At 41.7% G+C, this 25,449-nt stretch overlaps 1 protein-coding gene across 7 annotated transcripts in view; it reads left to right on the top strand.

The window, feature by feature from the left end:
* Positions 1–466: 466 nt before the first annotated feature.
* Positions 467–25,449, top strand: part of arhgef37 (Rho guanine nucleotide exchange factor (GEF) 37) — a 123,019-nt gene continuing 98,036 nt past the window's right edge. For 2 of the 7 annotated variants that reach the window (XM_072263744.1, XM_072263743.1), the window contains exons 1-3: positions 663–708; positions 14,545–14,723; positions 21,827–21,950. In XM_072263744.1, the coding sequence (XP_072119845.1) occupies positions 672–708; positions 14,545–14,723; positions 21,827–21,950 (340 nt within the window). In that variant the 5' untranslated portion in view covers positions 663–671. Of the gene's footprint in view, positions 637–662; positions 709–925; positions 1,024–7,465; positions 7,562–13,703; positions 13,818–13,930; positions 13,937–14,544; positions 14,724–21,826; positions 21,951–25,449 lie in introns of those variants that run through there. The other 5 variants (XM_072263749.1, XM_072263745.1, XM_072263747.1 and 2 more) reach the window with 5 other exon arrangements.

The raw sequence follows: 25,449 nt of genomic DNA, 5'->3' as shown, positions 1-25,449 counted from the left end.
GCCAAAAATTATATTTAACACTGAACATGACAGGTTTATGGAAAATATATCTGAAGATTGAACTGAGATGAATATAGGGGCCAGGCTTGAAGGACTGATGATCTTATTCCTGCTTCTCCTTTTTCAGTTCTTGCTATTGACCACTCATACAAGGCTAAGTTCAGAAATCTGGAAGTTTGCTTTCAGATACACTTTGCTTCCTCTAACATCTTCATTAATGCCACACCAATGGACTTGGTGCTGAAATAACTCAGACATAAGAATCTGCAGTTCTAATATGCGGGCTACCGGCTACCTGCTTCTGTACAGAAGGAAGTATTCATGAGTATTGCTTAATATGTGCACATTTTTAACAACTTGAAGTAAGCTCTAATTATTATTTCACAACATTTTTAATGCTTTTTTTTGCAAGTGTAGCGTCTCATTTCCTGGTAGGATGTTTCTATTTCGTACTACAGTAAAATCTTTAGATCTTCCTAATGAGTGTCCAGTTCTACGATCATTCCATTCTGTCACCTCAGTTATTTCACAGAGGTCACAGTGGAATTTCTGTTGTGAATGCCATTCTCTCTGTGCCTTTTGGAGGATGAAGGGAAAAAGCGGGCATGAGGGGAAAATGCTGGAGAAACTGAGCAGGTCAGGCTATTTCTATGGAGAGGAATGAACAGTTAATGTTTTGTGACAAGATCCTTTATCAGGACTTTATAGGTTTGTGTAATGTCTCAATAACACTTATCTTTACAACAAACCAATAAGACGGAACTTGAGTGCCTTACTTTTGGACCTGAATAGGTAATGTAAGGTATCAGCTCAATAATATATTCAAATTACGTTTCAGGTAACTTGAGAAAAACCTGTTAAGCAACATAACTTGCTAGAAGAGTGTGGTATTTAATGTTGTCACTCTAAAAGTGGTTTCAATTTGTTGAAATGCTTGAAGCGTTCATCCAAAGTTTGTTATTAACTGTAAGAAGCAAGCACAAGATACATGTGCTCTGGTGAAATCAAATCTTGATCATAATGGTAAGATATTTTTGTCTGTATGTTTTGTGTGAGCCTGACAATTTTGTGCAATTGATATCTTGTTTTTTCTAATACAGTATTACTGCTACCATAATGGATTTAACAAATATGTTTTATATACTTGTTAGATTCTTCCTGAAAGAATGAAATAGCCAACAGATTGTTTGCACATCTTGTGAGCCCTCTATTTATTGAAGTAGATTAAATAGTAACTTGAAACCTATTCACAGGTCACTCTATCTTTCAAAGTCTGCATTAGTTTTTTCTCTGCAACCTCTGGAAAAATGCCTGTAAAATCCGAATCAGACTATTCTGTTTAGACACCTCTGGGGGGGATGAAAAAAATTCTAAAAACTTCCAGTTATTTCATTGTTCACTTTTTTTATGTGTGGTTATGCTAAACATTTGTGAAGACAGCCTTTTCCAGGCTCCTTTCAATGTTGTTTATGTGTGTGCTGCTTGTTTGTACATGGTTACGGCTGACTTGAATAAATGCCCAAGAACAGAAAATGGCTGATTAAGAGAATGCCTGACTTAAGTTTTATGGGTTCAGTTCACCATAGTGCTGCATTAGCTGAAATACTTATTTCAAATCAGAGCATTTGTTGATTCAAGAAGCATTTTGTAACAATATGATCAATTAATTTTCCAGAGTTCATGATTGTCAATTGATAACTTTGATTTCATTTTAAAGGTGATAGTCTGGTCTTTTTAACTGGTTACACGTAAAGTGACCATATTTTGGTCACCCTGCCAAACGGATTAGAATCATAACCTACTTTACTAAAACTATAGATGCTATCAAGTTCTGAGTTAGCAGTTCAGGTTTCACGCTCCATTGTAGTGTGCTGAACATAAAGTCTAAGCTAACGTTTCAGTAAATTACCAATGCGAGTGCTGCATAGTTAAATCTGCCATTTCAAAGGGATGTTGAGCAACAGGGCTTGCATGCGTTCTCAGGTGAATATAAAAAGTTCCAAGATACTGTTTTGATCAGCAGGGGGTTTTCTTTTGAAGTTGTGATCATTGTTTATCCCTTAACTAAAAACATACATTGTCAAAGCAGTCAGGAGCAAGTTTTCAACTCTCCTGAGATTCTTGCCACTTGCACCCTGCATGTTGCATGTTGTTTCCTGTAGAGTGGTTCAGAGCTGTGTCTCCCACGGGATAGTGATGCACAGTGGCTCTCATAGGATGGGGCTGACATGAACAGAATAACTTTGATGGCTGGTGAGGCCCTGCTCCCAGCACTGTACTTTACAAAACCTTGACTATTTGTGAATGCCTTTGATATTCAAACATGATTGAAACTACTGCAGACCTCCTCAAAACAAAAATAATATTCCAAAAAAATTAAAAGGTAAGCACACACTTAAATTAGATATCTAGACTGATTTAATAATGGACATAATAGTTGAGCAGCTCATATTTTCAATCTAAGCCTCATTCATTTCATCTTCTTTGTGCCTTGGCGGATTCATCCAAGTGGAATTTTGAGGAACTGAATATGTAGTATGAAATACATGCGGAGTCAAACAATGCACAAACAGACAATTTAGCCTATTATGTTCATGCTGATCATCATTCTGATCATCATTCAGGCTGTGTGGTACGAGCTTCCAGCAGAGTGGTTGAGGCAGGTTCGATGTTGTTGTTTAAAGTTAAACTGGACAGCTATATGGACAGGAAAGGTATGGAGGGTTATGGGCTGAGTGCAGGTCGGTGGGACTAGATGAGAGTAAGAGTTCGGCACGGACTAGAAGGGCCGAGATGGCCTGTTTCCGTGCTGTAATTGTTATATGGTATATCAAGCACAAATTAATAATAGTTTCATTTATCAGCATTTGGCCTGTAGCCTTCTAACCTTGTCCTCGCCCAAATACTACTTAAATGTTGAGAAAGCATCGCCTACATCACCCATTAAAAAAAATCATTGCAATTATCCATCTGAGTGAATTATTCTTCCTTAGCTCTCCTGTTAAATTTCTACTCATCCTCCTAAACCTATGCATTATAGTTTTAGATAAGACTGTTTTACTATTTTGAAAAGACCAGTGTCATTGAAATCTGGTTTGACCATAAAACATAGGAGCAGAATTAGGCCATTTGGCCCACAGATTCTGTTTGACCATTCCATCATGGCTGATTTATTATCCCTCTCAAACCCATTCTCCTGCCTTTTCTCCATTTGAAGATCTTTGGAAGATTTTATTGGGCAAGAAGGATGATAATGGCTCAGGAAAAGATTTCAGGTGTATGGATATGGAAGTAGAGAATGGAGAGTTGAATATTATAGGAATTAGAATCATGGAACTTAAAGGCAAGGAAGGAGGTCACTATGCTGTCATTTATATACTGGTTGAAAAGGGGCTTGTTCTGTTCTTGACCTTTGTGTATATCCCGATGTTTAAAATGTGGTGAAGATTTCCTCTGAGCTTCATCCACCCACCCATCCACTCTTTTTCAAGCTGTGAATTGCAGACTCCACTATCTGGTTGAAGCTTCATTTCTCTTCATCTCCTATATTACTAATTAATTTGAATGAGTGTCACAGTAAATTTATTCTTTTAATCTCTTCCTAATACAGGACTTTTATACTTTTGCCCTCCTAGCTGCTCAGTTCCAAAGAAAAACTCACGCAATCTTTCTACATAACCAAAATTCTTCATTTCTGTTAATATTCTTGCAAATAGCCTTGTCCTTACTTCCTATAATGTGGTGAAGAGGAATGTACACAATACTCCATTTGTGGTTTAGCTGGTAGCTTTATATGTCATCACCCTGCCTTTTTGTTCCATTCCTTTGTTAGTCCAACAAAGCCCTCTATACCTATCCCTCACCTTCAGTAATCTCAGTGTGTGCATCCAGTCAAACTTCCCAACATTTCTTGGGGAGTTTATGTTAAGCAAGACATTCAGGGAAATACACAATTTACATGGTTCCTGGTATCAATACTACAACTCTCTCCTCTTAGTCTGAAAAACTCACAATCATAAACAATGAGAAGTCAACAGCCAAAGCCTAGGGGATTACGTTAGATTCCTATTCTATTGAGACCAGTTCTGAGGCAGATGAGCCCAGTACAAGCCAGATGTGTTAACCCAAAACAAATTCAGGGCTAATATTGTAACAAGGAAGTGCTTATAGGTGAGGGTTTTAAACCAGCTTGAGAGAAGGATAAAATTAGAGAAGTATTTATTTTGTTATTTAGAGATACAGAGCAGAACAGGTCCTTGTGGCCCACTGAACTGTGCTGGCCAGCAACCCACCGATTTAACCCAATGCAAGGCAGAAAGCCAGTGTTTGGAAGGTAAAAGAAATAAACCTTGGAAAATGGTCAACAAAGAAACTTTACACTGCCTTATGAAATATACTTCAATGTGAGAAGCCTTTATTTCAATAAAGGAAATGAGCACAGTCTAATACGTGAAAGTTTGTTATGGCTGTTACTGAAAAATAGGATTAAGAAACTTCGGAATAACTTTGCAATATTTGCAGTTGTTTTTCAGATAATAGCAAAGGCAATAACCAAGAAAAGTGTCTCAGAGGTTAATAATCTCTAACCACTACTAGCTAAGAACTCATTTTGCATAGCATTAGTAACAACTGGGAATTTACAAATTTTGAAGTGCAAAAAAAATGATGCAGGGCAGGTCATGAATAAAGTGCTCCTTTTGAAGCTTCTCAGATAACCTGTATAATGTAAATCTGTTGACAATATGGTAGACTTTGATGAGGCAATACATTTTCCTGTCGAATTTTTAAACTCTGTCTTCACCATGTATGCTGGATCATAATCAGATTTGTTTATCACGTATGCTTTGAAACATACATTGAATATGTTGTTTGTGTTAACAGCCAACACAATCTGAGGATGTGCTGGGGGCAGAGTCTGCAAGTGTCAACATACATTCTGATGGCAATATAGTATCCATAATATTCAACGGACAAACACACGTAGCAACAGCAACAGCAACAAAACAAAACAACAGCAGCAAAACAAGCCCCTTTAAACACCCTACCACTGGGCCTCTGACTCCAGACACACTGACCCACCGTCTCTGACTTTTGAGCTTTGACCTCCGAATTCGCTGATTCTGGTCTTTCACTTTTGGGCTTTGGCCTCCAGTATTGATCCCAGACATGACTTCTTTTTGCTCTCCAGATTTCTTTCTTAAGAGTTCTTTTGCATTTCTTATACTCCATAACTATCTCATTTATTGCCTTCTGCCTGTACCTGCCATGCACCTTACTTTTCCTCTTAACCAAGGCCTCAATATTTCTGAAAACCAAGGTTCCCTAAACCTATTGTCTTTACCTTTAATTCTGATAGGCACATGCAAGATTTGTACTCTCAAAATTTCACTTTTGAAGGCCTCCCACTTAGCAAGTACACCTTTCCCAGAAATCAGCCAGACCCATCCTCCTGCCATCCTACCAGGGATAGGGTTCCTCTTGTCCTCACCTACCATCCCACTAGCCTCCATGGTCAGCACATAATTCTCCAGAACTTTCGCCATCTCCATCAGAATCCCACCACTAAACGCATCCTTACCTCCCCCACCTCACTTTCTGCAGGGATCGCTCACTACACGACATCCTTGTCTGTTTGCCCCTCTCCACTGATCTTCCTCTTGGCACTTATCCTTGCAAGTAGAACAAGTGCTAACTTGCCCCTACACCTCCACCTTCACTACCATTCAGGGCCCTAAACAGAATTTCCAGATGAGGTGACAGTTCACCTGTGAGCCTGTTGGTGTCATATACTCTGTCTGGTGCTCTGGGTGGGGCCTCCTGTGTATCAGTGAGACCCAACGTAGATTGTGAGACCGTTTCACCGAGCACCTACCTTCTGTCTAACAGACAAAGCGGGATCTCCCATTTTAATTCCACTTCCCATTTCCATTCTGATATGTCAATCTATGGCTTCTTCCCCTGTCATGATGAGGTCACACTCAGGTTGGAGGAACAAAAACTTATTTTCCGTCTGGATAGCCTCCAACCTATTGGCAAGAATATTGATTTCTCGAACTTCCAGTAATGGACCCCCCACCTCTCCTTCACCAATCCCCATCTCTCATTTTATCTCCTTGCCCACCCATCACCTACTTTGGGTGCTCCTGCCCCTTTTCTTTCTTCCATGGCCTTCTGTCCTCTTCTATTGGACTTCCCCTTTTCCAGCCTTGTATCTGTTTCACCAATCAAATTCCCAGCTCTTTACTTCATCCCTCCCCCTCCCGGTTTCACCTATCATCTTGTGTTTCTCTTTCCTCTCCTCCACCTTTTAAACCTAATCTTCATCTTTTTTTCTTCAGTCCTGCCAAGGGGTCTCGGCCCGAAATGTTGATTGTACTTTTTTTCCATAGATGCTGCCTGGCCTGCTGAGTTCCTCCAGCATTTTGTGTGTTCACCCAATCCACACTTGCCAAATCCTTTCTGATAGCATCCAAATTGGTCTTTTTCCAATTAAGAATCTCAACCCGAGGACCAGACCTACTTTGCCATATTAACTTTGCATCTCGTGATCAGAATTCCATTAGTTTCAAAGTTCCCCTACACAAATTTCTGTCAGCTGCATAGTCTAGTCTCCTTCCCAAAGAGTAGATCAAGTATCGCAAACTCTCTCATTGGGACTTCTATGTCATGATTAAGGAAGCTTTTGTGAAAACATTAGACAAATTCTATCCCATCTAGTGCTTTTATAGTATGAGAGTCCCAGTCAATATGTGGAAAGTTATCACAACCTTATGTTTCTTGCAACAGTTTGCAATCTCTCTACAAGTTTGTTCCTCTAAATCCCATGGACTGTTGGGTGGTCTGTAATATATATAGTCTCATTAAAGTGCCCATACTTTTCTTATTCCTCAGTTCCACTCATAAAGCCTCACTGGATGATTTCTCTAGTCTGCCCTGTCTGAGCACTGCTGTGACATTTTCCCTGACTAGTAACGTCACCCCTCTTCCTTTAATCCCTCCCGCTCTGTCATCTCAAAAACAATGGTGTTGTGTATGTGGCCTGGTTACACAACAGTGCTATTAATAAAAACGCTGGAGACAGGAGCTACGTTTCATGGTTCTTTACTGGCATCATCCGAACTTGGCACACACGTAAAGATCAATACGCGCCTAATAGCGCATGCTCAATACGCACCTAATAGCGCATGCAACGACGTGTTACTAAAACATAAAGTAGTCCCTTATTATAATGTAGACACTCCTCCCCTGTTATTTTAATAGTTTATCAACTTTTTTTTACTGGGGCATTGTGCTAAACAAATATGTTTACCCTTAACATACAAATTCCTACCATTTGTTTACTTAGCAACTTAATAATATCAAATTATATCAAAGTAATATAATAACATTGAATTATAACAAAGTAACGTAATAATATCAAATTATAACACGCCATTTTTTTTTACTCAACCAACACACATAAAAGTTGCTGGTGAACGCAGCAGGTCAGGCAGCATCTCTAGGAAGAGGTGCAGTCGACGTTTCAGGCCGAGACCCTTCGTCAGGACTAACTGAAGGAAGAGTGAGTAACGGATTTGAAAGTTGGAGGGGCAGGGGGAGATCCAAAATGATAGGAGAAGACAGGAGGGGGAGGGATAGAGCCAAGAGCTGGACAGGTGATTGGCAAAAGGGGATACGAGAGGATCATGGGACAGGAGGTCCGGGAAGAAAGACAAGGGGGGGGGTACCCAGAGGATGGGCAAGAGGTATATTCAGAGGGACAGAGGGAGAAAAAGGAGAGTGAGAGAAAGAATGTGTGCATAAAAATAAGTAACAGATGGGGTACGAGGGGGAGGTGGGGCCTTAGCGGAAGTTAGAGAAGTCGATGTTCATACCATCAGGTTGGAGGCTACCGAGACGGAATATAAGGTGTTGTTCCTCCAACCTGAGTGTGGCTTCATGTTTACAGTAGAGGAGGCCGTGGATAGACATGTCAGAATGGGAATGGGATGTGGAATTTAAATGTGTGGCCACTGGGAGATGCTGCTTTCTCTGGCGGACAGAGCGTAGATGTTCAGCAAAGTGGTCTCCTAGTCTGCGTCGGGTCTCGCCAATATATAAAAGGCCACATCGGGAGCACCGGACGCAGTATATCACCCCAGTCGACTCACAGGTGAAGTGTTGCCTCACCTGGAAGGACTGTTTGGGGCCCTGAATGGTGGTAAGGGAGGAAGTGTAAGGGCATGTGTAGCACTTGTTCCGCTTACACGGATAAGTGCCAGGAGGGAGATCAGTGGGGAGGGATGGGGGGGAGGAATGGACAAGGGAGTCGCGTAGGGAGCGATCCCTGCGGAAAGCGGGGGGGGGGGGGGGAGGGAAAGATGTGCTTAGTGGTGGGATCCTGTTGGAGGTGACGGAAGTTATGGAGAATAATATGTTGGACCCGGAGGCTGGTGGGGTGGTAGGTGAGGACCAGGGGAACCCTATTCCTAGTGGAGTGGCGGGAGGATGGAGTGAGAGCAGATGTACGTGAAATGGGGGAGATGCGTTTAAGAGCAGAGTTGATAGTAGAGGAAGGGAAGCCCCTTTCTTTAAAAAAGAAAGACATCTCCCTCGTCCTAGAATGAAAAGCCTCATCCTGAGAGCAGATGCGGCGGAGACGGAGGAATTGCGAGAAGGAGATGGCGTTTTTGCAAGAGACAGGGTGAGAAGAGGAATAGTCCAGATAGCTATGAGAGTCAGTAGGCTTATAGTAGACATCAGTGGATAACCTGTCTCCAGGGACAGAGACAGAAACAGAAAGATCTAGAAAGGGGAGGGAGGTGTCGGAAATGGACCAGGTAAACTTGAGGGCAGGGTGAAAGTTGGAGGCAAAGTTAATAAAGTCAACGAGTTCTGCATGCGTGCAGGAAGCAGCGCCAATGCAGTCGTCGATGTAGCGAAGGAAAAGTGGGGGACAGATACCAGAGTAGGCACGGAACATGGATTCTTCCACAAATCCAACAAAAAGACAGGCATAGCTGGGACCCATACGGGTGCCCATGGCTACACCTTTAGTTTGGAGGAAGTGGGGGGAGCCAAAGGAGAAATTATTAAGAATAAGGACTAATTCCGCTAGACGGAGCAGAGTGGTGGTAGAGGGGATCTGGTTAGGTCTGGAATCCAAAAAGAAGCGTAGAGCTTTGAGACCTTCCTGATGGGGGATGGAAGTATATAAGGACTGGACATCCATGGTGAAAATAAAACAGTGGGGGCCAGGGAACTTAAAATCATCGAAAAGTTTAAGAGCGTGAGAAGTGTCACGAACATAAGTCGGAAGGGATTGAACGAGGGGTGATAAAACCGTGTCGTATGCAGAAACGAGTTCGGTGGGGCAGGAGCAAGCTGAGACAATAGGTCAGCCAGGACAGACAGGTTTGTGGATCTTGGGTAGGAGGTAGAAACGGGAAGTGCGGGGTGTGGGAACTATAAGGTTGGTAGCAGTGGATGGGAGATCCCCTGAGCGGATAAAGTCGGTGATGGTGTGGGAGACAATGGCCTGGTGCTCCTTAGTGGGGTCACGATCGAGGGGTAAATAAGAGGAGGTATCCGCGAGTTGTCACTGTGCCTCGGCAAGGTAGAGGTGAGTACGCCAGACTACAACAGCACCCCCCTTATCGGCAGGTTTAATAATAAGGTTAGGATTAGTGCGGAGGGAGTGGAGAGCAGAGCGTTCCGAAGGAGTGAGGTTGGAATGGGGACAAGGTGCGGTGAAGTCGAGACGGCTGATGTCCCGTCGGCAATTAGCGATAAAGAGATCCAGAGCAGGCAGAAGAGCAGAGCGGGGTGTCCATGAAGAAGAGGAGGGTTGAAGACGGGAGAAGGGGTCATCGGTGGGGGTGGAAGAGTCCTTGCCGAAGAAGTAGGCTCGGAGATGGAGACAGAGGAAGAAAAGTTCCGCATCATGGCGAACACGGAACTCGCTGAGGTGTGGGCGAAGGGGGACAAACGTGAGGCCCTTACTGAGAACAGAGCGCTCTGCCTCCGACAGTTGAAGGTCGGAGGGGATGGTAAGGACCCGGCACGGATGAGAGCTGGGATCAGAGGGAGGAGGGGGAGTCTGGGTGTGTCAATGGAGAGGGGAGGGTTAGGGTGAGAGGAAGATGGAGCCTCCGAGGGCCCAGGAGCTGACAGTGGGATCTGAGGAAGACGGGGCTGCGGAGTGGTGGTTTTTTACTTTTTCACTTTTTTGTTACTTTTGGTCTAAGACCCATTTATAACTCAAGTCTGGGGGGGGGGGTTCTTCTCTGCCTGTCTGGGTAATGTCTCAATAATGGCTACAGAGTCAGAATTCAGTGTTTGGATCCATTCCCTGAACTCATCTGCCTTTCCTACAATACTTTTGCATTGAAGTATATGCAGCTCAGAACATTAGTCACACCATGCTCAACTTTTTGATTCCCGACTTTGTTTGTGGTCTTAACAGTATCTGTCTCCACAACCTCTCTACTACCTGTTTTGATACTCTGGTTACCGTACCCTTCCAACTCTAATTAACCCCCCCCCCCCCCCACTCCTACCCGTGCAGCACTAGCAAACCTTCCTGCTAGGTTGTCTGTCCCCTCCAGTTCAGGTGCAAACTATCTCTTCTGTACAAGTCTCACTTTCCTTGCAAGAGAGCCAATGATCCAAAAATCTGACATCCTCTCTCCTACGCAAACTCCTTAGCCACGTGTTAAATTGTATGATCTTCCTATTTCTGGCCTCACTAGCACATCGCACGGCTGGCAATCCTGAGATCACATTCAGTGATCCAAACAGTATGCCTGTTGTTCAGGGCAATGGCATACGGGTACTCTGCACTGGCTGTTTAATTCCTTTCTCCTTCCTGATTGTCACCTGGTTTCCTGTACCCTACACCTTGGGTGTAACTACCTCTCTATATCTTCTGTATATCACCTCCTCAGCCTCCTGAATGATCTGGAGTTCATCCAGTTCCAGCTGCAACTCCTTGTCACGGGGTGTTAGAAGCTGCAGGTATGGTCGTCAGGGACACTGAAGGTCTCCCTGTCTTCCCCCATTCTGTAAGAGGAGTATTCGACTATCTTACCTTGCAACCCTATTGTGCTAACTGCACAAAATTAAAGAAGCAAATCAATAAATAAACTGGGGAGCAAAAAGATCTACCAACAGCCTCGAAGAGCTAAAGCCTCAAATAACCACTCAAACACTGCCCAATCCAACAATGGCCATTCCACTTGCCCCTGCTTTATTTTTATTTGTTCTTCCTAATCACTTCAGATCACCGATAGGCCACTGAGCTAAACACCTAAATAAGGGGAATTTCAGCTGTAATTACAACCAAACATGAGCAGAGGAGAAAACATTGGAATGCGTTATTGTAGCACTGTACTTGCAGTAGTTACAGCCCAAGGAGACAACAATGGGATGAGGGAAGAGATGGCTAGCATAGATTGGAAACACATGCTTTACAATGGGATAGTAGAGAAACAGTGGAAGACTTACAAGAGATTCATCATGGTGCTCAACAGAAGTATATTCCAGTTAAGGACCATAAGGTTGGAAAGAGCCAGTCTTGGATAACTAAGGAAATAAAAGAAGGCATCAAACTAAAAGCTCATATATACAAAAGAGGCAATGTGCTGAAAGAAATAGCTGAACTTATAGCAGACACGTGTGTGATGATATTTAGATGAGTGATAGAACCTGGAGAGATTTGATTGGAATATGGTGAGAATAAGATAGATTAGTGCAGGGATACTCAGTAATGCTGTGTTGTTGAGTGATATGGAGCTAGTGCAGAAATGAGTAGCCCAGGCAAAAGATCTGCCATTAACTTACTGATTGACAGACCTGTGGAGTCAGATGACCTACTTCTAATTCTTGTGCTTTTATATTCTTTAGACCACATGACCTGATCTAATCCTACAGCTGGCTCTCTTTCTTTAGGTTTCCCAGGAAGAAACCTATTTTTGGTTATAAAATGATTTATTAAATTTGTTTATAATAAGGTAGATGGAGTAGATTGTAAAGACTGTTAGGAAAGTGCAATGGCAAAATTACATGAGAAAGTCTGCAGATGCTGGAAATCCAAAGCAACACACACAAAATGCTGGAGGAACTCAGCAGGTCAGGCAGCATCTTTGGAAATAAATAAACAGCAGATATTTCTGGATGAGACCTTTATTCAGAACTGCAAAGGAAGGGGTAAAACGCCAGAATAAAAAGGTTGGGGGAGGGGAAGGAGGCGAGCTAGAAGGTGATAGGTGAAGCCAGGTGGACAGTTGGAGTAGAAGGAATCTGATAGGAGAGGATAGTGGACCATGGAAGAAAGGGAAGGAGAGGATCCAGGGGTAAGGGATAGGCATGTGAGAGTGGGGAATAGAAGGGGGAGGCGGTGAGGAAATTTCTTTTTACTAGAAGGAGAAATCAACATTCATACCATCATGTTGAAGTTACCCAGATGGAATGCAAGGTGTTGCTCCTCCACCCTGAGGGTGGTCTCATCTTGGTACAAGAGGTGGCCAAGGACAGACATGTCGGAATGGGAATGGGGAGTAAAATGTTGGGACACCCGGAAGTCTTGCTTTTGGCACATGGAACGGAGGTGCTCAACGAAGCCATTCCCCCAACTGACGATGGGTCTCACTCATAGGCGAGGCTGTATTGGGAGCATCAGACACAATAGACGACTTCATCAGGTGCGCTGCTAAAGTTGAGGACTGTTTGGGGCCCTTAATTGTGGCGAGGGAGGAGGTGAATGGGCAGGTGCTGCACTTATGCTGTTTGCAAGGATAAGTACTGGAGGGAGATTAGTGGGGAGGAATGAATGGACAAGGGAATCATAGAGGGATCAAACCCTGCAGAAATTGGGGGGGGTAAAGTAAAGATATTTTTAACAGTAGGATCTCTTTGGAGATGGCAGAAGTTGTGGAGTATGATATGTTGGATGTAGAAGCTCATGGGGTAGTAGGTAAGGACAAGAGCAACTTTATCACCCTAGAGGTGGCGGGAAAATTGGGGGAGCGCAGATATTCGGAAAATGGAGGAGTTGTGGGTGGGGGCAGCGTCAATTCTGGAGGAAGGGAGATAATGTCCTTTGAAGGAGGGGTCAATTCTGATATCTTGGAAACTGATGTGGTGGAGGAAAAGGGACTGAGAAAAGGGAATAGCATTTTTACAGGCAATAGGGTGGGAAGACAATATTACACTGTGGAATTAGCTGTAGGCTGGAGTCACATTCCATTCTCTGAAGAATCTATAGTGTTTTGCAAAGTTGCAGTGTGACATTCTTGGCACATTTTGCAGAATTATGCAATGCACAAATAGTATACCTACAGGTTTGTCAATTCTACTCTAAACTTTATTCCTGGTTTGTGATATGTGAAGCAATAATGAGGAGTGGTCAAAATAGCATTGCTATGAATGGTAATTTTGAATGATTACATCAACTCAAACAGAATGTTCCTTTTGATTTTCCTGAGATACAAAGTTCTATTTATAATTAACTATACTTGGAGATAAAGTTGGGTTTGATCCAAGGAGACACGACTACACCTCCCGCACACATAAACGCTCACTCACACCCTTCGCAATTATTTCCAGTAAAGTAAATATGGAGTTTTCTAACTGCTTTAAAGCATCTCTTGTTTTGCTTTTGGAACTGTCGGGTTCTGAATAAAGTTAGCCAATGAGAGTGCAGTTGCAGCCCATTTTGGCAGGCTCAGCAAGCACCGAGCTGTAACAGTACTTCACAGGCAATGTGATTTTCACTTCAAAGTATTTGCTGTTCATTGAAAAAGAAGTTCATAGTTGGAAAGCTGAAATATTTTAAAAATGTAAGCATGTGGTTAAGGAATTATTAGCAATTAGTTTTTTGAAAAAAGGTTGGATCTGGATACTGAAAATAATGATGGCTTATGAAGATGTTAACCAGAATGTTCCATGATGGCCTGCAGTAAGCAAACAGATTGTTTATGTTGTTACGTTAGTCAGGCTTGTTTGGCTGCCTTATCTTCCGACTAATAGAAATTGTTTAGGATTCATGTTATTAGCGACAAAGCAAGAAGGAGGAGAATATTTCAGGGATTAGAGAATATTAGTTATAAGTACGGTGACATATTGAAAAGGTTAGTGTTTTAACAGCCAGAGTTCTGAACAGAGGTGTGCATTCAAATTTCATCATGGTAACTGGTAAAATTGAAGTTAAATTGATCTTGAATTTTATAAAGAATATGCTTGCAGTCATGGCAATTGTGAAGTTGCCAGATTGTGGTCAAAACCCTTCTAGTTCTCTGTCTATAACAAAGGTAATCTGTTGCCCCCCCACCCCCCACACCCAGTGTGGCCCCTTTTTGACTCCATACCTAGCCATTTCTCCTCAGTTCAGGTAGAATTAGGGGTACACAATAAATACCTACATTGCCAAAAATGTGCATTTTTTGGTAATGAAAAATAAAATGTTAGATTATTTAAGTCTTAAGAGCTGTGTTTCAATTTTCAGGAGAGCTTAAGTAAAGACTACTGACAATCATTTAATCAGCTATCTATTTGTGTTTCCTGCAGATACCGTTGCCATGGATGATTTGTCTTTTTATGAGGAAGTTGACAATTTCCCATCAACCAGCAGAATGGAACAAAAACAAAGAAAAGCAATTGAGGAACTGGTTACATCGGAAAAGCGCTATCTTACTTTACTTCAATTGTGTGCAACAGATATTCGGGATCATTTGCAATCCAAACAGGTAATACCACTAAAAAATTACACATAAATTGAGAAAAAATATGAGAAGGTATGTTTCACTCACCCAAATGCTTGATCTCATTCAGGAATGGGAAGAATGCAGGAGGAAGAGTTTCTTGGTAACATAGGCATTAACGTTGAGATACATCTATTAGAACATCTTGGAATTCATTTTATTTTCAGATTTTCATGTTGTCGTAGTCTCATGCAACATAGGAGGAGGTCAATCATTCCACGGTGTCTATGCAGGTTCTTAGAGTGTTCCCATTCCATCTGATGTCCCCACAATCAGTTCTGTCCTGATTTTCATGCCATCCAACTTTGCTGGGAGTAACTTAGAGCCCCAAAATAACCTACAGCCTACCAGTGTGCTACACCTTGCCGCATAATCATGACATGAAAAATCTTGTATTTGTATCGTCCTTTTAATAAAGCAATGTGTCTAAAGGCACCTAAATGATTAATATCATTTTGACATCAAATGACCTGGGTAGAAATTAGGATAGATGATTAAAAATCTGGTTAAAAATAGGTGAGAGGGAGCTTCTAAAAGAAAACAGTGAAATGGAGAGCTTTAGAGGGGTGGGTACAAGGTAGTTGACAGCTCAAATATTTGTGTTTAAGGAATTAAAATCAGGATGTCCAGGAGGCCAGACATAGAAGTGCATAGAGTATTATGTAAAGAGCAGCATGGTGGCATAGTGGTTAGCACAACGCTTTACAGTACCAGTGACCCTTGTTCATTTCCTGCTGCTGTCTGTAACGAGTTTGTACGTTCTCCTGGTGACTGCGTGGGTTTTCTCTGGGTGCTCCAGTTTCCTCCCTCAATCCAAAGACCTACCAGTTGGTAGTTTAATAGGTCACTGTAAATTGTCCCGTGACTAGGGTAGGATTTATTCAAGGGATTGCTGGGCACTGACTTGTGGATCCGGAGGGGCCTATTCTGCATTGTATCTCAATAAATAATAAATAAATATAACATTGGGAGTGATGACAGAGGCATGGACGTGGAAAAAGCCCCAGAAGAATGAGAAGGGTGCTTATTTTGAAACTGTGGAATTGCAAGACCAATCAGTCACAGATACAATGTTAATGAATGTGGTATGGTGGGACTTAAAAGATCTTGAAGTTCATTTGAATAACACATTTTTAAAAAAAATGCTCACAATAGCTTTCTTATATAAAATTAGTGATGTGGCAGAAATGCTGTCTGTGAATGGCCACATCGATGTACATGGAGAATTAGCAAAGGTGATGTCAATCCATGTGAAAAGCAAATGGCAGCTCCCCTTCAAGCTGAAATTTGAATGTATAATCAGTGTGATGTAAGGATAGTGAAACAAAACTAGACGGTAAGGACATGTCCTATACTTGTACTAATTACATAAACCGTCAATTACATGGAAAGTTCATTGAGGAGTCAGCTGGAGTTCTGCTTGCATCATTGTACGAGGCAGTCAAATGCAGAGAGGGTTTTGAACATATAAACTAGCCCCCACAAACCTGCCACAGCGTTTAATAAGGCCTTGGCTAATCTGATTGCAAACTCAATCCACATTCTTATTTACACCCGGTAACCACTCACCCATTTGCTTATCAAGAATCTACTGGTCTTTTCCTTAAAAATATTCAAATTCTTTCCTTCCACTGCCTTTGAGGAAGAGTTCCAAACACACTATGATTCGTTGAGAGAGATAGTTTTACCTTGTTTTTGTTATGTTTTGAAACCACAAAACATAAAACTAATTATAAGGTAAAAACACAGAGCCGAGAATAACATGTCTACCGCATTCTTTTCTTTAGTGAGGCGTGCACTTATGATGTGGTAGCACCGTTATGTATGCCACTCATGGACTTTTACATATAGCCCATAATGAATTATTTAAACAAACAAAGAATGCTTAATAAAACAATGTATTTACCATGTTACTGAAATATTCATGTATATTCATGCTCTGTTGCTGCTGTAGCCCATCCATTTTAAGGTTCGACATGCTGTGTGTTCAGAGATGCTCTTCTGCACACAACTGTTGAAACGTGAGGTTATCTGAGGTACCGTCACTCTCCTGTCAGCTTGAACCAATTCGGCCATTCTCCTTTGGCCTCTCTCATTAGCAGAAGTACCGCTCACTGGATTTTTTTTTGGTTTTCACACCTTTCTCTGTAAAATCTAGAGACTGTTCTGTGTGAAAATCCCAGATTAACAGTTTCTGAGATAATCAAACCACCCCATCTGGAACGAGCAGTCGTTCCATAGTCAAAGTCACTTAAATCGCATTTCTTCCCTATTTTGGCGTATGGTCTGAACAACAACAACAAACCTCTTGACTGTTATGTTTTGTAAGTTCAAAGCATTAATCAAAGGAAAACCAAAATGTGCAAGGTAATACCTTTGCTGTTTTACAGTCTAATGACACCTTTGCCAGGTCTTGTGAATTTTGTAAAATTAAAACCAATGTATCATCCACCTCAAAAGCTATTTCTTTTTATGACCCCAGAATGAAGTCCTTCACGACTGTTAGATCTGTTAGGCGGCCACTGTAAGGACTTGCTTAGGACCACCTCTTTAGTAATGGTATTTTTCCTGAGTTCCTCCCTCCCTTCCTTTTCCTGATTTACAGCTGTTTCTTGCTTTGTAGTGCTGCCAATGGGACAAGCAAGAATAGAAGCAAAAGAATAAGTGATAAAGGGGAAAAAAACAACTTGCTAAAGGTGTTTAAATGAGGAGAGGGAAAAGAGTTCTCACTAAGTTAAACTATTACCGATAGATTTTTTTAAAAGCTATGCTCTTACTTGTACTTTATTGAGGTTCAATTTACTAAGGCATTGGTGCCAGAAATCTAATGTTTTCTGAAGTTAGGCATCCTGAGAAATGCTTCTGCTTGGACTGTCTTGTTGCTTACAGTGAAGGTTATTGTCATCCTAATTCTCGGTAACATCTGGATCATTTAGATGTCAGGAGCTGATCTATGCTTCTTTTCAGTTATCAGCTGATCACTACATAAGTAACATCAGAGTTGTCCTCTGCTCAAGAATGTGTAAACTCATGGTGGGCGGTAGGGGTTGATGCTTTTGCTGTTGCTTGTGCGTGGAGGGAGGGGGGCTTTGGGGTTCTAATGTTTTCTTTCATTCATTCTTTCCGTTTTTTTCCATTTTGTGAATGTCTACAAAGAGTAAGGATTTCAGGTTGTATACTATATACATTCTCCAGTATTAAATTGAACCACTGGATACTGTTCCCTCCCTTATTCAAATTTATCATTATCTTTTCTCTTTCCTAAAAACAACACTTGTCCTATCAGTGCAAACCATCTCCAACATCTCTTTATTCTCTGTTTCTCAGAAAGGTGTCGACCCATCATGCCTTCCCACATTGTTTATATTCAGAAGACCACAATTTGTTAACTTCCAAAGGCACAATGCTAACACCTTCTCCACCTGAGTACTAACTCCTGTACTGGATCAGCATGATTTCCCTCTAATTGGATATGTGAAAGCCAGTCTCGCTGCTTCCACAAACCCAGTTCAATTAGTTCCCTTAGCACAGCCTCAAATACTGTATATACCAGGCTGTTTGCAATCTTAATGTTGTACCTAGTTTTCAAGTTATTCTTGGGCAATTTAGCTGCAGCTATTTTCTCTCATAGAACATAGAACATAGAATAGTACAGCATATTACAGGCCCTTCGGCCCACAATGTTGTGCTGACCCTCAAACCCTGCATCCCATATAACCCCCCACCTTAAATTCCTCCATATACCTGTCTAGTAGTCTCTTAAACTTCACTAGTGTATCTGCCTCCACCACTGACTCATGCAGTGCATTCCACGCACCAATCACTCTCTGAGTAAAAAACCTTCCTCTAATATCCCCCTTGAACTTCCCACCCCTTACCTTAAAGCCATGTCCTCTTGTACTGAGCAGTGGTGTCCTGGGGAAAAGGCGCTGGCTATCCACTCTATCTATTCCTCTTATTATCTTGTACACCTCTATCATGTCTCCTCTCATCCTCCTTCTCCCCGAAGAGTAAAGCCCTAGCTCCCTTAATCTCTGATCATAATGCATACTCTCTAAATTCCGCAGCATCCTGGTAAATCTCCTCTGTACCCTTTCCAATGCTTCCACATCCTTCCTATAGTGAGGCAACCAGAACTGGACACAGTACTCCAAGTGTGGCCTAACCAGAGTTTTATAGAGCTGCATCATTACATCGCGACTCTTAAACTCTATTCCCTCGACTTATGAAAGCTAGCACCCCATAAGCTTTCTTAACTACCCTGAACTTTTTCTTCCTGACTCCCTCGCATACACCTTTGTACTTCTAGGATTGACTATTCATTCTGCACCAGCTTCCTTCATTCCTCTGTCCATAAACACAAGATTATCCAAAGCTCTGTCCTGTAAGTGAGAAGGTTCTGTGTTTGAGTCCCACTCCAGAGGCTTGAAAACAGTTATCTACTGTATATTGACCCTCCAGTGCAGAACCAGAGGGCTGCTTCACTGTCAGAGATGTCAGCTTTCAGATGAATTGTTAAAGCAAGACTTAATCTGCACTCTTCAGTGGATGCAAATGACCCCATGCACTATTTTGAAGAAGGGCATGGGTATTCCCTCAGTGGTCTAGTAACAATTGATGCTTCAGTCTATATTTCTTAAATAGTCACTTTATTGTTTGTAGAACCTTGCTGTTCACATTCTTATCTCACATTATATGTTAAAAATTCTTCAGTATGTGCCATGGGATTTCCTGAAAGGGGTGGCAAAGTCATGATAAAAATGCACTTTTGTTTTAATTTTCGTTTACTCCAAGTTAGATTTATAATTGCCTCTGTGCTTATTAGGTTATTTTGGCTCCCAACTGTTCGTAAATACCACTCTGTAATCTCTGCCAGACCAATAATCCTCTGAGTTAATTTGAGCCCCTTGATTTCTAGCTCTGTCTCATGGTTATTTTGATACAATTGACAGGTGTACCTGGTGCCATAGCTTGGAAGTGCCAGCCATGATTTAAATTATATGCAGTGGATGAGCTAGTATTATAAAATTCTCTGCAGTCAGATTTGAAATAGGAATATTGCTAGCAGTATGCAAGTAGAAATCTGTTGCATTGACTTTGTTTATTTCAAGTTCTCAAAGAAAGATTTGGCTTTATTTCTTTATATTCAATCCATATTAGTACCTTGCTGTTCCCAGAAATATTGTTTGAGTGGAACCTGTAACTTCAATAGTATCATTTGGACACATTGCAATGAGCTGCATTTTTCTTCCTTAGCAAAACAACAGAGTATTGTTCATTGTGCCTGCAATCAAACATCATCTTCACCCCAGTGTAGTTACTAATAAACAAACTGGACACATGGAACTCATTCTGAGCAATGGTTCTTACTCAACTCCTGCTAATCACTGTGACATTCTGAAAGTTTTTCTTAAGTCATTGAAATTGATTGAAATAGTTCGAAATAACGAAAAGAAAAAAAGTGAGTGCATTTTGTTCCCCTTGAGTTAATTAAAACACGACTATACAATATAACTATGGAGAAGTGAAAAAGCAGGGTAAAATAATATCTTCAAGGAAATTGGTGACCGTAATCAACTGAGTAGTTGTATTCCAGTGGTGACGAAGGAGCTCAGATGCAATGATTCCCAACTTCTGCCATGGTTCTGTCTTCCAGACTACATTGTTCAATTGATAGAGGATATGCAGACATTATGAAGGAAAGCAGCACACAGAATAAAAAACAAGCTGACAAAAATTGCAGATAGTTATCAACAATAGAAGTTGATTGTCTCTGTAATAATCCCTGGCAACTATAAACATTAATCTATTGAGTGATATTTTGCTTTGCAATAAAATTGGCTGTCACAGATTATTGTAGTTCTGCTTTTGCCCTACAGTTTAAAATGGCCATTAGATTAGATTATGAGGACACACAGTCCTCTTTTATTGTCATTTAGTAATGCATGCATTAAGAAATGATACAATATTCCTCCAGAATGATATCACAGACACACAAGACAAACCAAGACTAAAAAACTGACAAAAACCACATAATTATAACATATAGTTACAACAGTGCAAAGCAATACCGTAATTTGATAAAGAACAGACCATGGGCACAGTAAAGAGAAGTCTCAAAGTCTCTCGAAAGTCCCATCACCTCACGCAGACGGTAGAAGGAAGAAACACTCTCCCTGCCATGAACCTCCAGCGCCGCAATCTTGCCGATGCAGCACCCTGGAAGCACCCGACCACAGCCGACTCTTGAGTCTGTCCAAAAACTTTGAGCCTCCGACCAACCCTCCGACACTGAGCACCGAGCACAATCTCTGCCTGGCGCTTCGACCCCAGCCCCGGTAACAGGCAATAGGCAAAGCCGAGGATTTGGGGCTTTCCCCTCTGGAGATTCTCGATTGCACAGTAGCAGCAGCAGCAGCGAAGCAGGCATTTCAGTAGTTTCTCCAGGAGCAGGCAGGAGAGGAAAGGAAACAGTAACCAGTGCAAGAGATGATCTAACCTAATGGAAAGCTTAACAACTTTGAATGGGTTGGCAACAACTTTAATTGCCTCCATCAATCTTAACAGGCAAAAGAACAAATTCTCTTTGCATTCCCATGTGATTTACAAGTCACACTGGTCTATCCCTAGTGCTATCCTAAATTATATTTACATTTTTTCTGCTTCAACAAATTCTGTCAATTGTTCTTTTTTTTGGCAAAAATGTTTCAGCTTCAAAATTTTATCTGAATATGTAAACATAGCAAATATATGGAGTATATGAAATATATGGAGACTCATCGTTAATTAATAGAGAAATAAAAATCTTAGCATTTGGCTAAAGAACAGGTAATCAATTAAGATCCTCAAAATGTTATAAAAAATTTCCAAAGTACTCTACCAAATGCATTACTTCATTTTTATTTTAATCAGATGCTGGCAGAGCAGATAGTCATGTGTTTTCTATTTTGTATTTTCAGCATTCAATTCTTCTTGGTCTATTTCTTTTAACTTTGGTATAAAACATAACCTTCATAACCAACTGATTATGGCTGAAGAGTATGAAGTACTAAAATCTCTCACAGCAGTTACATTCTCTCTTTTCATAGGTGCCAGATCTAGATCTGGAAGGCTTGTTTGGAAATATTGATGATGTAATACTTGTATCCTCCAACCTACTCAAACATCTGGAAGAAACAGCTACTGGAAAATCTGACCAACTTCTCCTGATAAGTAATTTTTCTTTTAATGTTTACTTAGCATTAGCTTTGGGGAGAGGATTTGCATATTCACTCTAAGAAAGTTGGTAACGTTTTTTGTCGAGATCTGAATTCTTTTTTGGTTTTTGTGCATTTTCCTCTGAATATTTTTTATCTCTATTTATGGGACATGGACATCATGTCTTATAAGTCGTCAGTGGCGGTTGCTAGCCTTGGATTAATGGATTTCAAAGGTTTGCATTATTTGTCATATACATTGAAACATACAGTGAAATACATAGCTAGCGGCAGCGACCAACATAGTTGGGATATACTGGACACAGCCCATGAGTGTTGCCATGCTTTTGGCACCAACATAGCATGCCTCCAACTTATTAACCTTAACCTGTACGTCTTTGGCATGTGGGAGGAAAGCAGAGCACTGTTTGAAACCCTCTCGTTCATGGGAAGAATGTATAAACTTCTTACAGACAGTGGTGGGAATTGATCTCCGATCTTACAGCTGGTGTTGTAAAGTGTTACGTTAACCGCTATGCTACTGCGCTGCCCTAAAAGTTCTTTTAAAAAGAAAAAAAAAATAAGAGGATTAGATCTTTTGGCTCCTCATATCTATTTCACCATTGCAGAAAGTCAGAACTGATGTTTTACCTCAGTGCCACTAACACTATATTCCTTGATTCCCTTAATATATTTCTACTCCCGCATATTACTAATTGACTATTTCCTTGTCATATTGTATGAGAATTAAAATAACCCCATGTCCCCTCTATAACCACTGAACAAAATTCATAAGTGGATTTCAAAATGAGATCCATCATTCTGTGTAAGATAATTCTTTAAAATCGTACTTTTAAAAATGATTTTTAGGCAATTTCCAGTTTTTCTTACTAACTTAACAAAGAAGTTCCAAGTGTTCGATGGCAGTATCTTTTTGATACATTCAAGATTCTTTGGTGTTGCTAACATGCAGCTAGCATTACTGGGGCAACAAACAATAAGTTGCAGGAACTCAGTGGGAGGAGCTGCATCTGTAGGAGGAAAGGAATTGTTAACATTTCAGGTCAAAGCCCTGCCTCAGAACTGGGCTTTGTTTTACACAATACAGATGGATTATTAAAAGTCTGTTGATGCTTTGTAGACATCATATAATGGAAATTAGTAACTTACATCATTGTTTATCACAGTGTAGTTCACAATACACATGGCATTCATTATGTTTCTTTCGCCTGTAGTTGCTAAGTCTATACGTGAAAGGGACATTTTACAATACAGATATTTACATGTGTACTGCATATGAAAGTTACCTTTTTATTTTGCAAATTCAAAATTAGTGGTTTACGATTAATTACTTGGTGCATTTGTAGGCACTTGCAAAGGTTAAGATCTGTCAACTTTCATAACTTTCTAGAAGCCTAGAACTTTTTGTGTATAGCACTTGGTTGTCAGGTGATAAACAGATGGTAAAGGTTCTAGTGATACTCTATCTGTGCCAGGAATGGTCCATATAGATTGTTTACTGTAGTCATCAGGTTCCTTATCTAAAACTGCCATCAGGCCCATTGCCAATGATAATATCTGCTTCAGGCTCCAGTCTACTATTGGCTCAGGACTGGTCTCAGCTTGTGTTGTTCATGTTGCAGCCAGCTTTCCAATTGTCCAAAAAGAACAGGAGTTTCTCCTTCAGACTAGAAATATACTGCAGTCTCAGGCACAGTTGATGCACCATCAATAACTCCAAAAGACTGGAAGTAGAGTAAATACTGAAAGGCTTTTATTAGCAGTAAAATGTGACCTTGACCATGCTGAGTATCTGCCCTGGACTGAGAGGAGGAGCAATGGCACAATCGCCCTTATTCACAGGGGTAGTCAGCAGAGGGACGTGTCCAGACAGTTAACCCAGTTACAACTTAGGAAAACAGATTATTATCTGAATGGTGGCCGATTAGGAAAAGGGGAGGTGCAACGAGACCTGGGTGTCATTATACACCAGTCATTGAAAGTGGGCATGCAGGTACAGCAGGCGGTGAAAAAGGCGAATGGTATGCTGGCATTTATAGCGAGAGAATTCGAGTACAGGAGCAGGGAGGTACTACTGCAGTTGTACAAGGCCTTGGTGAGACCACACCTGGAGTATTGTGTGCAGTTTTGGTCCCCTAATCTGAGGAAAGACATCCTTGCCATAGAGGGAGTACAAAGAAGGTTCACCAGATTGATTCCTGGGATGGCAGGACTTTCATATGAAGAAAGACTGGATGAACTGGGCTTGTACTCGTTGGAATTTAGAAGATTGAGGGGGGATCTGATTGGAACGTATAAGATCCTAAAGGGATTGGACAGGCTAGATGCAGGAAGATTGTTCCCGATGTTGGGGAAGTCCAGAACGAGGGGCCACAGTTTGAGGATAGAGGGGAAGCCTTTTAGGACCCAGATTAGGAAAAACTTCTTCACACAGAGAGTGGTGAATCTGTGGAATTCTCTGCCACAGGAAACAGTTGAGGCCAGTTCATTGGCTATATTTAAGAGGGAGTTAGATATGGCCCTTGTGGCTACGGGGGTCAGGGAGTATGGAGGGAAGGCTGGGGCGGTGTTCTGAGTTGGATGATCAGCCACGATCATAATAAATGGCGGTGCAGGCTTGAAGGGCCGAATGGCCTACTCCTGCACCTATTTTCTATGTTTCTATGTTTCTATATGGTTTACCACATTCACCCCTCCTTTTTTTAAAAAGAATCCCGCAGGGTGAAGTGACTGACAATATTTAAAACAAGTATATTTACAGGTCAAGTCTATCAGGCTATCGAGTCCATCACTGTGATCTACATACTCTGGTGGTAATTGCACCAGCGACGGTGGTTGTGCTGGCTCCGGCCTGACTTGAAGTGTCAGCACGTTAGACGTCGGTAATCCCTCGTGCGTGTGCGTCGTGCCCGGTATGGGAGTGTCGTGTGGTGTCTGTATAGAGCTTGGAGTGCGTGGTGTCTCGTGAGTATTTCTATCAGTGGATACGTGGTTAATAGTCACCATGGAGTGTTCAGGGTAGGGGCCCGGTGCTCCTGTGGGTGCCAGGTTGCGGATGGAGACCGTGTCCTCCCGCTCATCAGGTAAAACCACATCGTCATACTGGGGGTGCGCATGAAGTAAGTGAACCCTCTCAGCCATCAGGGAGTATTTATTGCTCCTGGCATGTTTCCGGAGCAGGACTGGCCCTGGGGACGTCAGCCAAGTTGGTAGGGTGGTCCCAGTGGTTGACTTTCTGGGAAAAGAAAAGAGTTGGTCATGGGGGGTGGCATTGATGGACGTGCATAACAGGGAGCGGATCGAGTGGAGTGCCTCAGGGAGGACCTCCTGCCAGCGGGAGACCGGCATCCCCTTTGACCTGAGGGCTAAGTGTGTGGCTTTCTACACCGTGGCATTCTCCTTCTCCACCTGTCCATTCCCCCGGGGATTATAGCTCGTGGTCCTACTAGTTGCAATACCCCTAGCCAACAGGTATTGGCACAGCTCGTCACTCA

The sequence above is a fragment of the Mobula birostris genome, chromosome 7, assembly GCF_030028105.1.
Source record: "Mobula birostris isolate sMobBir1 chromosome 7, sMobBir1.hap1, whole genome shotgun sequence".
Lineage (NCBI taxonomy): Eukaryota > Metazoa > Chordata > Chondrichthyes > Myliobatiformes > Myliobatidae > Mobula > Mobula birostris.
The sequence above is the reverse complement of the archived record's forward strand: the minus strand, read 5'-3'. Positions and strand labels throughout refer to the sequence as shown.